The sequence below is a fragment of the Myzus persicae genome, unplaced genomic scaffold (genome assembly GCF_001856785.1).
Source record: "Myzus persicae strain clone G006 unplaced genomic scaffold, MPER_G0061.0, whole genome shotgun sequence".
Lineage (NCBI taxonomy): Eukaryota > Metazoa > Arthropoda > Insecta > Hemiptera > Aphididae > Myzus > Myzus persicae.
Window position 1 is genome coordinate 32,368 of NW_019104081.1, and position 15,891 is coordinate 48,258.

Genomic DNA, 15,891 nt, shown 5'->3' on the forward strand with positions numbered 1-15,891 from the left:
ATCTCTCTCTCCCTCTCGGAGATATATTTGTTTATTTTCATTATAGGTCTATGATTTAGTCGGCTGTAAACCATAATAAAACATTTTAAATCCGTTTGTTGGATATGACTATAATAATATTACTATTGTAGTTGGATCGCATGAAGCAAAAAAGTAATTTCTAAGAAATGAAAGCTGTTCTGCGATCTTAGAACTCGTAATATTTCACAAATGGTGAACCGAAAGATCCATTAACTGGTCATGGTAGTAGTGAAAGGGGAACACAAAGCAGTCTGACAAAATTTGTTACACTGAAACTGTTGTGGAAGTAAAAACAACATTGTCTCTCTCGATACTGTTAAGATGCTGTAGCGCTCCTGTCAGCGGATGGAGGACGACGATTTGCAAATTTTTAGGCTGCCTCTGCTACCAGCCCTTGCTGCATCCCCGTCACCGGAGGCCCCGACATCCGCCAACACCGACATCACCTTCTGCGCCGACGATATGTCGGAGATGTTCTCTTTCCGGATCGGCATCGACTTCTTGAGCGATAGCTGCCGTGACCGAACCGTCTGCTGTTCACCCGCACTCATGCCACTGATGTTCGAACACCGGCTGCTAGGCTGCTCGATGTCGGGATCATGAGGGAAACACCACAGAAATATGCCTCCATCCATGCTTGTGCTCACCAAGTAACGGCCGTCAGGGCTCACCCTCACGTTCGTTACAACGCCTGCGTGGCCCACGCCCACGTGAGTGGGCACACCCTCGTTGTACAGCCAAACCTTCACCGTCTGATCAGAACTGCCTGTCACGAAGTACTTGCCTGTGGGCCAGGTGAATACGAAACAATTTAGTATAGTAGGTATGTAATTATAAAAGTATTGTGCGTCTACTAAATCAGTCCACCCCGAAAATCCCATATCACCGTGCCAGAGTGTGTATATCTGTATAGGTATTATGCTGGCTAGTAAACAATAATTGAAGAACATTCCAATTCCTCACTATAAATTTAAAAAAAAATTGTTTTTGCATTAGGTATCGAATTTTTGAAATTTTTTTATCATATTTTTTATAAAAATATTAAAATTGATAAAAAAAAATGCATCAAGTTAAGAGCAGTTTAAGCTTTTGATATTCTGAATAATACCAGTCCTAAACCTAGCGAAAAAGTAAGCAAAAAATTTAAACGGATCGCATTTGTGTGAATTTATCTCAAGGTAGGTAAAATACGGAATTTTTGTGTGATAATTTGGAACTCAAGATTTATCCTATTAGCGATACAGCGCGTTTTTCAAACAAATTTGAATATTTTTAACGATTTCAAAGCAAAATTAGGTCAAATTAAATTGATTTTCTACGATACTTGATTTTTGAGATGCTCTGTATTGTATGCATTTTATTATAAATCTACGGCTGTAAAAATCATTAAAATGGAACAAAGTTTAAAATATCAAATCAAAAACACTACAGTGACGTATTATTTTATACTTTATAGGAAGGCAATTTTAACTATACAATATATAACGATAAGTTAATATACATTTTAGTTTTAATTTAAAAATTGTAAAAAATATACGTAGATCTGGACATAGTGTTTACATTCCAGTCTTTAATTTCGATTCTATAAAGACTGGATATAGGTAAGTCGCAGGTTATTTTCTTAATAAAATACTATATTTTTAACCGTTCATATCCAAAACAATAGCGTTTTGTAACATTTTCATTGAAATTAAACAAAACCACTACCTGGTGTGAAAATATATACCATAAAAAATACATTTCTTCAGATTGTATTATTATAGTAAGTACCTATCACCACCAATACAAAAAAGAAAGAAAAAATTAAGCACTATAGTTGGGTCTATAGTTATATAAACATAGCTAATTCGCCTTTTTTTTTAGTTTCTATAACTATCTACGACTTACGCCCCAATTTTTTTTTCGTATGTTTTATTGTACTACCAACGACCCCTCCACTAGCACGAGGAGAAAAACCGGGTGGGTAATTAATTCGTCACTTAAATAGTAATCACTCTGCTGGCGGTGGACGGCGAACGAACCTGTGGGGGTGATGTCAAGTGAATTGAGCGCAGACACGGGGGATCCTTCGATCTCGCGGATTAACGACCCATCGAGAGACTCCCAGAACCCGATGTACCGGTTGGTGCCACTTGTCAGCAGCTGGGTACCGTTCGGGTGGTACATGGCACTTGTAAACACAGTCGTCGAGAACATTATCGATAGCCGAGTATACCGGACAATGTCCCACACAATGCACGTGCCGTCTGCACTGGAAGTAATCGCCTCGTGACCCAGCCGGTGCAGGTCAATGGACGTTACCGCGCCCTTGTGCTCCTTGAGCACTGCGATCAGGACGCCGTTTGTGCCGTTTACCTGCCACACGCGCACCTGTCCATCGCCACCACCACTCACCAACTTCATGCCGTCCTTGCACATTGCTATAGCCGACACGCCGTTGTTGTGGCAGTTGTGTATGGTGTACAGCAGACGGCCGGTTTCCGGAGTGAACGACCGGATGCGGCCGTCGTTCCAGGAGCTGATAATCTGCGAACCGTCATGAGAAAATAGTACTCCGGAACACGTGCAGTTCCGGACGGTGACCCGTAGCAATTCCTGGAGCGTATCCACTGACCAGATGCGAACGTCGTTCTTGCTGGCGGTCGCGAACACCTTACTGTAGTCACGCGGGAAAGCAAGGTCGTACACCGCAGACGTGTGACACGTGAACATGCGGGTTACTGCAAACGTGGCCACGCTTAAGGTGAATAGCTCGCAGTTTACGGTGCCCGCCAGCACGGTGTGGTTGCCCATCAGTTGTATGCTGGTCACAGTCGACTCAACGTCCGCCGACAAGACAGCCACCAATAGCGGGGTCGTGGGCGTGGCCAGCCGTGTCTCAAATTTCTTATATTTTTGATTCTGCTGTTGCTTGAGCTGCGCCTTTTGTCGGACCAATTCAATGACGCCATTTCCTGATCCCACGATCATGGTGCCGTCATCTCCGTAAAGCCGCAGCGAAGTTACGCCCTTGCTATACAGTTCAACGGTGACGCCGGATGTCCGCTTCTTAGCCGGGTATTTGGCAAAGCAGCCGACCAACGTTGGAGATGAGGACGGCTTCTGCACAGCTAAGTCCGCGGGAAAATTCAACTTGATCTTGAGCACGTCCCCAGTACTGGTGCCACAGTATGCGTACTCGTCCAGGCGGTCGATCTCGGTGCAAAGGATCTTTCGCTTTATCTTGGCGAACGACGTGTCTAGCCCCTGCAGGTTTCTCTGCTCCTTGTTCAACGTCCACAGCCTCAGAATGTTGTCGCCGGCCACCAAGAAACACTTGTTGCGAGAGTTCACCGCCTTGAGCACGGTGGATATGCCAGCGGTCGACTTCACCGACGACGAACCGCACAACACCTGTTTCTTTTCAATCTCATACACGATGATAGTTCCGTCGTCGATACCTCCCAACGATATCAAGAACTGTTCGCAGCAAGAGAACGCCACTGACTCGACGCGCACCATGTGCGACTCGTAGTTCGTCACCGCCTCGCCAGTCTGGAAATCCCATATGATGATCGGCGATCTGAACCCCATATAGTTCACCTGACCGGCGGCAACGTATTTCCCAGTAGATGACACCGTGACCGCCGATATGATATTGGTCAGCCCTACGAAGAACCGTTGCGCCTTAGTTGACCAATTGTAGGCTGTAACGTTGGTGCCGAGTGGATAAACCAGATGGACGCCGTCTGGGTGAAATATTAGGCCATTCAATGGATTGCCATCGAATCCGATCAGTGACTTCAATTTCAAGTCTTGTACGTTAATTTCTTCCATTTCCTAAAACTATACAAAAACAAACAAAAACGTATGGATGGAATAATTGTATTAATTATTTGAATATATTTTATTGAATTGTGGTTTAGTTCCATAAACATATTATTTTACATATTATTCGATGTTTATAAATCTATGACAGCTAAAATATCTAAAATAAATAAAAATAATAATAATTTATTGTCTATAGGTTCCTAAGTGAATATAATATGTGTTTTTTAAATGAGTAGAAATAGATATGTCTTGTCAAGAGTCAAATATGCGATATTAAAAAGTTTGAATCTTTCAACATACATTTATGTAAGAATAAAATATCAAAGGTATTTTATTTTAAGAATAAATATGTCACGTAATGCCTTAATAATAAAACCACATCAAGTGGCATGTATAATTGTCACTCAATACACGTTTATTTGGGTAAAACTACTGGTATTGTAGAAGTATTGTAGTAAATACTGGTATTGTAGAAGTAAATAACATGCTCGAAATGAATTTAAAATTTAAATTACATAATAGTAAAACCCAATACAAAGTACCTATGCCATGTTGTCATTAATTTTAAACTAAATGAAGTGTACTGCTTATGCTTAGAACAACTATTTCAAAGTTTTATAATACTAAAAATATTTTATATAATATTAAATATAAACTGAAAGTTTTTAAAACAGAAAAATAAAAATAATATAACAGGAAATGAATTGAATTTTATCATTTGGTATGAAAGTGTCACTAATTTAAATAAAAGGTAACATAAATAACATAAAAATATGCTCACATAAAACCAATAAACTAATAGTCAAATAGGGTTTAGAAAAATATATCTACAAACTAGAAAGAACATCAAGTGTGACCATTGTTTCAGGTTTGTTACACTAATTTTTTCGGCTAATTCACGCTTTGTTAAATCAATGATTTTATTGGTGATTCAAATTAAGAGTTCCCGCCAAAATAATTTACAAAATGGTGGTTCAAAGAAGTACTATATACATTACTAATATACGTATTAGGCTTTATAATCTTAATTTTTATTAATAGAATCATGAATTTTTATGAATGACTAAATAGTAAACACTTATTGTATAATTTAAATTAATAAAGTTCTTGTTGAGATAACAATTTATAATTTTTAAATATTTCTCTCATTGTTTTTAATAATAAAATGGATAAGCAAAAGGCATTTTTAAGCATTAATGAAATGTTTAATTATCTTCAGTGTACTCCAGGAGCAAGATGTGTTTCAGAAGGGGAGGAAGTTTTAAATGCAGGTTTGTGTATTGCTTAAACTTCCAACTTAAATAATAATATATTCATAATTTAACAATTATTGTTAATTATACAATATTTTGTCATGTAGGTCATATAATATTGTGTGGAATAAAAAGTATAATAGAAAGTAAGATATGTTTATATGCATTGTGTTTACAAACTAGTGCATTATCTAGTCATCCTCATGAAATAAATGGTTCAATTGAAATGGAAAAACTAAAAAATGATAATAATTACAAAATAAAGTTGGTTGAATTTCTTTGCTCGTGTAAGGCTGGAGCAAGCGGCCGTTGTAAGCATGTATCAGCAATACTTATTCAATGCACAAGGTATTAATTAAACACATTACAACTAATGATATTTAATTTAGAAATGTTGATTAAAATAGGTATTATATTATTTTTATTATAAACATATTTTATTATTAACTAGTATGTATCTTTGTTATACACATGTTAAAATATAGTTTATATTCAACTTATTTACAATACTCACCTAAATATTTACTTTATTAGGGAAAATATATCGGAATTTGAGAAAATATCATCTACAGATATAAAATGTGTTTGGTCTGCTAGAAAAGAAACGTCAGTACAAAATTACAAACCTAGGCCTTTAATAGATACAAATTGCATTAAAGCACATGACTTAAATATGCCATCAACAGTATCTGAAATAGATATTTTAAAAACTTGAACCTCTTGAACCTTGTTTTGGAATTAAATGAAATGTTATATCTTTATCCCGGTCAGCTCTCGACGAACAGCCATATACACAACAATTAGTTCTATTCGTGGTTTGGTCAGACATAACTATTAATTATATTACTTAAATTAGTATAAGTAATTTAATAAGAAAAGTTTAAATTATTGTTTAAATATTAATTATAATGATTTGCTGAGTAATCAAAACACATTATCACTGTCTGACTACACTACTAAAGAGTACAGAGTACTTCTTTGAGAAGTACTACTTTCTGCCACAAGAGTGCGTACTACTTAGCAAAAATTGCCTATATAAAGCTTGAAGGTACAATCTAAATACATATATATATATATTTATATAGAAACATTTCAAATGTTTATCATTCCAAAAAGATTCATGCACAGTAGACTTGCATTGTTGAAAACACTGGAAGTATTAAGCATACTTAGGAAGTCTGTATTTATCATAAAAAAATGTAACAGGGAAACTTTCACAGAGTACGTTTTCTGATAGTTATGTATAAATGCCTGGTTTTCGACAAAAAGATGCCTTGTTTCTTTCACTATATTTAATTTAATACTACAGAAACAGTGAAAGGTGTAAATGGTGACCAAAAGATGAATATAATATGTTGAAAACTAGTATTATTGTCATAAGACGATGATATCGTGATAATGTGAGAGACGAAAGATGAAATCATAAATAGAACGTACAAACTTCTACAAGCAAGTAAATCTTTAGATGTATGTATAAACGCAAATAAAACTATAAATATTTAATCAAGGATAATCTCTAAAAACAATTATAAAGCATGTATAATAAAAACTTTGGAGTATAAATGTTTTGGGTACCTAGGGAGGGCATGCAAGAGGAGATCAACTAAAAATAGTATCCTGTAATTAATGTTACCGCAGTATTATGAAACTCCATGATAAAATTCACTGTCCCACCACTCCCACAATAAATTTGAAAACACTCGTATACTGCGGTTATTTGCAACCAGCAAGTGAGCAAAACCTGGTCACTCACTAAGGAAAATATAATGATACTGATTAGTGATTACTTTCGAGAGAAATGTACTGTGAAATATAAACGGCACAAGCTATGACTATAGTCACAGCCTACAGGCTTATAATATGAAACAAATCAAGACCCACAAAACGTTCATAGCTATCCAAATATTCTATAATTTATAAAAAGCAAATGTCTAAAATGGTTTTTACAGTTGCACATGTTTGGAGAGCTGATAGTTATGCAACTAATAAAACATTAATTAATATGAAAAATAAAACGAAAAATAAATATTCCAAAAATTAAATAAAGAACCTCGTGAAAATCAATCAATACATTAATACATAGTACATACCTATAAATGGGATTGTAATAGATATTCAGAGCGGTATAAACCAAATCACAACAGAAGCTGGTATACCAACTAGCAAAATAGTGTACAAAACTACAATAGATTAACAAATCGTTTCAAATAATGTCCTAGAAGATAACTAACTGACTTCTTAACAAAAATTCGAACCCGAGGCTGTTTCAAATTTTATTGATCAATGTTCAATGGTTAATATTTTGTTTAATCGTTTAATGTCACTGTCAGAATGGAAAACGAAAATGTCAAACTAAACGGTGAAACAGAATACTAAATGTTAAAGCAAATGCCACCATACAATGACGTGTAGAAGTAAATAAATAAGAACCTAAATATTTTTTTTAGGTACACACAACTCAAAGATGATATCGATTCTTTTCGACGAACCTGCTCCAGAAAATATAACATAAGTATCTATACACATAGACTCATAGTTTTATATCAAATACAACATTGATGTATTCATATTTATAAATTAATTGTATAAAACGTTTATAGTATAATGTATTTTTAATGTATCTGAAACGTCAAACACAGAAGCAGTTGAGGAGTAGAAGAGTGGTATCTAGGTATCTAGTAATCTAGTTGATATCTATAAATGAAAAAAATAATTTGATTTAGTTATTTTTATATTAATTTCTTATACATTGTTAGAATTATTATTTTAATTATAGATACTTTATTATTATAACACGAAATATTATTAATATTTAACATTTAACTTAGTTTATGCATTATTTGTCCAACTAGAAACAGACATTAATTTAGTATAATGTATAGGCATTTAAAATAAATTTCTATTTACATATCAATAACTATTAGCCTAGGCATTTAATAAATTTGCTGATTTGACCATATCCTAATTGCTTACGACATTAACATGTATTATAGCTTTAATACCTTATAGTAACGCAAGTCTGCACCGCCTAAAATGTGTGACAATTTTTTATCATCACGAACTCCCGCCTATTCCGGTACCGCCGAAATCATAATCGACACAATTTCACAAAAGAGCTCAAACGCCTAAAACCTTAACAGATTGCTTAATATGTATTAATGTGTATTCTGAAGTCTAAACATAATATGTATTTTAAATAAAAATGAAGACATTTTTTTGTACTAACCAATTTTTAATTTTTTTCATTTGCAATAATAATATTAAATGTTCAAATTCTCAAAATAATATACAATCCTTTTATATGAAAATATTTGTTTTTTTATAGGTACACCTAAGTGGATCGATTTTTTTTATTTTCCCAGTAGAAATTTTTGACTCAGTCTGGCCCTGTACTTTAGTAGTTAACTATATGTATGAACATAATATTATGAGAGTATAAGCCATTATACGAGTATAATATGAGAAGTATACAAAGATACCACTTCGACCACTGGTTGTAAGTATTAGGAAGAACCTTGATTAAATAAAACTATAAAAATATTAAACAGATTACAGTGTTGTACCACACGATTGCTTGGATAATTCATAAGTGGATGATTTAAAATATCAATACTCGCGCGCCATCTACTATTCATTGTTTCTGTGACAACTGTATATCAGAGTTAAACCGTGAAGTATAATAAAACCATCTTAGTTTATAACATGAGCTTAATAATTGAAAATTGAAAATTAAAATATTATTATAATTTATAATATTTATAATTTGTGTATTCAATTTACACATTGTATAAGTATTAATTTTAATGTTTCTAGATGTTTAATAAAGGCTGCTTAAGAAGACAAGCAGTGGCGGGCTGAAGGGCTCAATTTTGAAGCAGATATGTCAACTTTTCGAAGGAAGTGGTGCCACCCCGTGACTGTGGAACAGAACTATACGTGCTAAGGCCCAATCTCTTTTCTGTTTCGGCCACATTTTAATTACATCATTATTTGGTAAAATGGGGGAGGGGTGTGCTAGTGGCAAGTACTTAATTATGAAAATGCGTAATTTAAAATGTTAGTTTAGTCCGCCACTGCCCACAAATGTTTTGTCCTGGTCCTCTGTCTTACAAACGCTCAACATGGAAAATTTGAGTTCAAAAGTTCTAATTTTCTGTAATAACCATTAATAATAAAGTTAATTAACATATTATGTTATAAAAGTAAAAACGTAATCTGTATTTTTACATAATTTTTTTTATGATATTTTAATTACCTAACAAAAATTCATTTTTTACAAAATATCATAATTTTACATTTTTTTAGTATACATTTTTTAATAATAAATCTCGAAAAAAAAATATTAAAATTATCTTTGTAAAAAAATTATCTAATTTTATCAATAAACTGAACCTTTGAAAGTTTAATTCTAAATTTTATTGTAAATTAAAAGTATTGTAGCGAGAGTGTTATTGATTCTCATGTTTTCAAAATGAGATTAGAGACAAATATTTGATAATTATGAAACTAGAAAAAAAATATTCCATATTCCGACTACAAAGATTTACACTTATAAACTAAAAAGAGGAGTATTCGTTTAACATTCCTCGATGAACAGACTAATGAAAGTATATCGTTTCCTGGTAGAGAAAAATATTGAGAACAGACATTTACTTCCCAATTATAGATACTTTAACGCAATTGAAAAATCGTAATAAACCATACAAATTAATAAATACATTGTTTGGATTTTTCTTCAATTTAAAAAGCATAGAGTCCAAATAAATACAAGCCCATTACAAAACATTTGCAAAGTTGTATCATGTAGCTATCAATGAAAATTAATACAATTAACTTTAGAATGCAGACATGTCAAAGCGTATCTACCGGAGCTTGAAACTTCTGAATTCAAATTTTCTAGTAGGTATGTAAAATGATAAATATATATAAAATAATATTTTACAGAATATTTTTATCATAGATGATTCATAGGCAAGGGCACTTGTAGATTTGAATATTTGTTTTGCACAGTCACAAAAATAGCAAAAGCAAATACGTCGTATTTTATTTTACATAAAAATGCATATTTTGAGTTATTTTTGTTTCTAAGGCATATTTCTACTATATTATACTAATTGCGACATACTTTAAATTCAATTAATAATTTTATCAATTTATTCTCCACTGAAATTTTTATTTTAAATAATACAACCAAAGCATTAATTTATTTTTGATTTTTGTCGGATAATATGGTTTTCGACTGGCCCCAGGGTACGTTTTTTCTAGAAGCCCGATAATTTTATAAATTATAATAAAATGCAATACTTAAGGTTGTAACTTTTAAACAAATGAAACTAATTCATACTCATAAATTCAGTTGAATAAAATATATAAAATGAATAAAAATATTCTTGATTTTATTTGCGAAAAGCATATTTTAGTATATTTTTTATTTTGCTTGTAAATGCATATTTTGGATATTCAAATGCATATTTGTTGATTTTTTATGGCTACAATAAGGGCTCTGCCCTAATTATTACCAATTGTAGTGAGGAACGCTCATTTTACAAGTTACATTCAAGTAGAGCTTAACAGTTAGAACTTAGAAGTATCATGAGTTAGAAACATTTAAACTGCCTAAATCTTTAATGAGTATCGCTTATGAACATCATAAAAATGTAAAAGAATACATTTGCAATTGTAAAGGCTATGAAAAGATCATTAAATAGTATAATTTTAAAGATAAAAAATAACAAATTTATACCAATAGGGTCATACTCTTTTGCTATTTATTTTAATTTTGTATTATGAACTACATGTATTTTTTAACTGTATAAAGTATGCATTTATAAATTATTCATAATATTATGTTCACGTTTTAATTAATAGAGAAGCTGTTTTTTCGCCATATACTTTGAAATTTTAACAAACAATTAAGTAACAGAGGCTAAAATAAAAAATTGTACTGATAAAATATAATATTTTACAGAAAAAAATAATATGTATTAAAAAAATGTACGAATCATAATAATTTGAGAACTTATTTAAAGGCCCTAGAAATATATCGGGCTCTGGTCCTCAAATAACCTTAAGATGGCTCTGTAAGTACAATATGACGATTATAATATATACGTCATTTTGACTCCATACTTTCGATGCTAGACAATTGGACGACCTTTTGATTTGTGTAAATTTGAAGCAACTATACAACAGCTAGACAGCAGATGCATATCAATTCGTCGAATTTTGTTTTATTCTTTTTATTTACATTTAACATTGGAAAGTCACAAATACATCACGTTCATCTTTATTGCAATTCGTATAGTTGAATGTTCATATAACAAATCAATTAAAGTTATAATACGCATTTAAGCATTTCACAATATTGTCACCTTTATTAAAAATTAAAAATAATATGACAATAAGAGTTATTTAGTGGATATGCACCTAGAGACTTACGAAGCCAACGAATAAAAATACGAATGAAGTTTACAAGAGAGTAGCCAATCCCCCCCCCCCCCCATTAGTTCATAGATAACAAAATAATTAATGTTTAAAACAATTTTTAATTGTGGTAAAAATTACACTCGGTTGTCACTCTCTCATCAAAAAAAACAATTAGTAGGCATATTACAATTATATTACTCTATATATTAGTAATAAATAATAAAAAGTAATGAAAAAAAAGAATTAAAAAGATTCGTCAAAAAAATAGATAGGTTAGTTACTTTTCAACCGATAAATTATTAACAAATTCTGTTTACAATTTAAAATTTCATAAATAAAAATAATAATAAATGTAATATTTCAAATTTTTTTGATTTAATAACTGTTGTAATAGATTGATAAAATATTATTGTATACATGTGACCTGTGCATGAATAATAGTTTCAACAACTATGGATATTAGCATTTTTGAAGGAGAGAGGTGGTTATGGTTGGTTTTGGGCAATACGTTTAAATGTGAGAAGAGGATTTGGTGGATGGTCACTGGTTACGCATCCGCGGGAGCTAGCGGCATCCGACGATACTTGACCACAGCAAGTTCAATATTAGAGACTGCGGCCAACCACCAAGCCGGTGATAAACCAGGCTCCAAATAATATTTTTTATTTTCTATCTAATCAAAATATTAAAGTTCAATTTTAATTTTGTGCTTCAAAATGCGTAAGAGTTTCGTAAAAGGTACACACATGCTAAATGTTATATGCGCCCAATATTGCATACTGTGCTTAAATTTAGTTGAAACGCAGGAATATAAAGTTCCTCTCTTATTCAAAAAAAATATTTATGCATACCTACCCTTTCTAATTAGGTTAGATTAGGTCACCTAACCTAACCTTTTTCTTTCTAATTAATAAAAACTGTAAATATTAATTTAAGTATACATCTTTTTTTTACACTTTTGCATACCCCTTTTGATATTTTCCCGATTCACAAACTAATAAGATAGGTTAGTAACAAGTAACAGTAGGTTAAATTTATTTATGTCGAAAAAAATGCATTTGAAAATGCCATTATGAGTATAAAATATAAATAATATACCTACCTACTCTAAAGGTTTCAAATAAAACAAAATATAATATAATTATTATAATTCATATATTTTTTGGATTATTTGGTTTCAAAATTAACTACTTACCTCGTTTTACATGTTCATTCCTTACCTCTAAAAATTGAACATTCTTATATAAATTTTTAACTACAATATAATTTGTATATTTAATCGAAATTTAAACTTTAAATGCTTACAAACAAAATCTTGTTTATGTATTTTTAATGTCTTACAACTAATATTATAAAAATATGTGAGGAGACTTTTATTACATTTTCAAGCTTTTTGACCCAACGAATAAATTTTGATTGCTATTCATAGAAAATAAACCAAAAAAATTGAAAATGTCCGTAAACAGCTTAAAACGAGGTGAAATAATTTGAAAATTTAGTAATTTAATATTTTTATCAAGTACAGAAAATGTTAAAATTAACAAGTTTTAGTGTAAACTTCAAGTATTTAAGGTAATTTGTTGTTGAATTACAACAAAACAAGAAAACCGTTCCATAAGAAATCGATTGAATACCCCATGTTGTAAAAATTTGAGCTTCAAACTTCAAAGTTCAAACACTCATACAAATTGAATTTGAACTTCCAGTGGACATTTTTTTCTCTTTTTAAAAATAGACAAACTTATGAGAAATGTTGTATTAAATTTTCAAATATTAGATATCTAAGATAAGAAAACATTTTATGAATTGCTAACTCGAAATAATTTTAAAATATTCGTGGTTTTTAGAAATTTTATCAAAACTCTAATTTCAGAGTCTCAATTTTTTTCTTAATTTCCACTAACAAAAACTTATGAGGAACCTCAGAAAGTATTACATTTTAAGTTTTTTGACCGACATTAACTTTAAAAAAACTAATAAATATCGAAAATTATATGTGCCTTTAAATACCTCAGTATGAGCCATAATTATAAAATACTAATACATAAATTTAGTGAACATTTCATGTATCTACGGTCTTTTTTGTAGAGTTACAGCAAAAAATTAAAAAAAGGGAACCAAACTTTAATGTTTTTTTTTTATTGATCTTTTTATAGCTTCGGCGACATGGGTTATTTTTAAGTATAAAGCTAATGACATTTATACTTAGATTAATATATTATTATGCTAAAACATGTTTTGGGTAATAATTTGGTTACAATATAGGGGGACTTTGTGACTTATGACTATTGACTATATTCTATTTCCTAAATGTATTTCTCTATTTTTGTAGTCCTGAGGAATGACATGACTTTTTCTGGTTAACAGTCGGATCCGATTATTTCATATAAATTCGTTGGTGTATTTAGTTTTTCTCCTTCTTCCTCATTTGATCGGCATTCCGTCATCGGGTGTTTTAGTGAGAGGATTACTCCGCATGAGGTGCATTCTGTCAGTGGTTGGTTCTTCATGAGATGACAATGTGTGAAGTGGGTGTGGCCGATTCTGAGTCCGTTTATTATTATTTGTTTTTTTTTTTTTAAGTTTTGTTTTATGGCCAGGGATTTATGCTTTGTTTTACTTTTATGAATATTATTATATTTTAGTATTACCATATAAGTACTATGATATTATCCTAATACTCAAATAAACTTTAAGCAATAATAAAATTAATTCAATGTTTTTAGCAATAATTAATTCAACCTACCATATTTCTTTAAAAGTAGCATAAAAAAGTAGGTTTTATTATACCAACTACCTAGGTACGTTATTTAACTGCTCAGTGTTCAAGTGTATTGTAGACTAGTTCTGAATAGGCCAGCTAGGTAAGTACCAATAATATAATACCAATATATACCTACCAGCTGACGGCTATCAATATAATGTGTAATTAGGAAGGTAGGTACCTAGATAGGCACTTCAGATACAGCCAACAGCCACACATAGGTAGGTGAGTAGTTTGGTCTTAAGTACTAGTTAATACTGGCATTGGCCACTGACAATATAATATAAATAAATAGTACTAGGTATTGTCTAATATGGACTGCAAATCGAAAGTAAATTTATATTATCCAGAGTGATTGATACTATATAAAGTTATCTACTGGGCATAGATAGACAGATAGAAATATATCATACTCGTCGCCATTATCTACGGATATATGCAGTATCTATACATATAAGTACCTTTTAGACAGTAACCTAAATATTTTTATAAGTATTAAGTACTTCTTAAGAATTAGTGTTCACCCCTTCACCCCGCCTACATTTTTATGTTTATAGCTTGTTTTGATGAAGGGATCTCCACGACTCATCCTTTAATTGTCTAAGTAATAATGATGGTGGGCCGCTTAGGTAGGTACACTTTTTCATATCGATTTAGCGAGCATTCTATGGTTTGGGTTTGACATTTGTATCCGGATTTCCCATTTCACACATAGGAAAATATTTGCAGGTCACATATTGCACCGGTGCTTTATGTACTTCGTGGGTACTTACCCATAAGGAAAAATTACAATCTAATATAAGAGAAAGATACTTCCAAAAATTATTCTTAAGATTACCTATTAAAAGAAACAAGTAATTACAAGTAAGTAGGTTAGGTACCTACCCATCTCTATGTGGGTGCTATGGGAATGCACCAAGGATAGATAATAATGAACTAATTTCGAATAAATAATGGTAGCTAACCTACTATCATGTGACAATGACTAGGTAATTATTAAAAAGTACCTAATAATAAATACTAAATCTTCTATATTTGGTAAGTATATGCATTAATTTAAGTTATGTTTTTACCCATTGAGTAGGTATGAAGATGTCATTAAAAAACAATAAATAAGGTACCTACATTTCCCAAAAAATCAGAACAGTAGGTAGGTATGTGATAGATGGCAATCTAGTAATTTTCAAAGCATTCTTCATAACAATTTATAATATTATAAAGGTATAAAATATGGTCATATGGATAAGCCGTATGTTGTTTACAATGTAGAATAATCAATGTTGTTCAATTTTCATGTATATACATAATAGTATATAGGTATATAGTATATGCTATCATCAGTAAGTTGTTGTGGGCGGCAGAAATTTCGTTATCAACATAATATGCCTTATCAATCTTTCTGTATCCTCGTAATATTATTTTCACTTTTCACTTATTTATTTAGTTAGTGATGCGTTAAAGCTAATACGCGATAGTTGAAAACTGTGTTGTCGTTCCCATAGTTGTGTCTTATATTAACTATAGGGGCACCTTTACAGTTTAAGTACTACAATATTATTCTGATCATTCCTAAGAATCGTTTAATGTCGTCGTGCGTACTATGTCTCAATAATCACA

The 15,891-nt window shown here is 31.5% G+C and overlaps 2 protein-coding genes across 2 annotated transcripts; one reads left to right on the plus strand and one right to left on the minus strand.

The window, feature by feature from the left end:
* Nucleotides 1–359: 359 nt before the first annotated feature.
* LOC111038468 (cilia- and flagella-associated protein 52-like) lies at nt 360–3,837 on the minus strand. The gene is made up of 2 exons (XM_022321593.1): nt 2,043–3,837; nt 360–805 (listed from the first exon to the last, which is right to left on the minus strand). Exons 1-2 carry the CDS (start codon nt 3,835–3,837, stop codon nt 360–362), a joined length of 2,241 nt encoding a protein of 746 aa, XP_022177285.1.
* Nucleotides 3,838–4,908: 1,071 nt separating this feature from the next.
* Nucleotides 4,909–6,080, plus strand: LOC111038479. Its single transcript, XM_022321604.1, has 2 exons — nt 4,909–5,102; nt 5,192–6,080. The coding sequence occupies exons 1-2, from the start codon at nt 4,997–4,999 to the stop codon at nt 5,437–5,439; spliced, it is 354 nt and encodes a 117-aa protein (XP_022177296.1). The 5' UTR covers nt 4,909–4,996; the 3' UTR covers nt 5,440–6,080.
* Nucleotides 6,081–15,891: the final 9,811 nt, after the last annotated feature.

Coding starts and splice junctions, on each gene's coding strand:
- LOC111038479 (XM_022321604.1), top strand. CDS start 4,997: ATGGATAAGCAAAAGGCATTTTTAAGCATTAATGAAATGTTTAATTAT. Junction 5,103..5,191: donor GGAGGAAGTTTTAAATGCAG/GTTTGTGTATTG, acceptor TTTGTCATGTAG/GTCATATAATATTGTGTGGA.
- LOC111038468 (XM_022321593.1), bottom strand. CDS start 3,837: ATGGAAGAAATTAACGTACAAGACTTGAAATTGAAGTCACTGATCGGA. Junction 806..2,042: donor ACTTGACATCACCCCCACAG/GTTCGTTCGCCG, acceptor CCTGGCCCACAG/GCAAGTACTTCGTGACAGGC.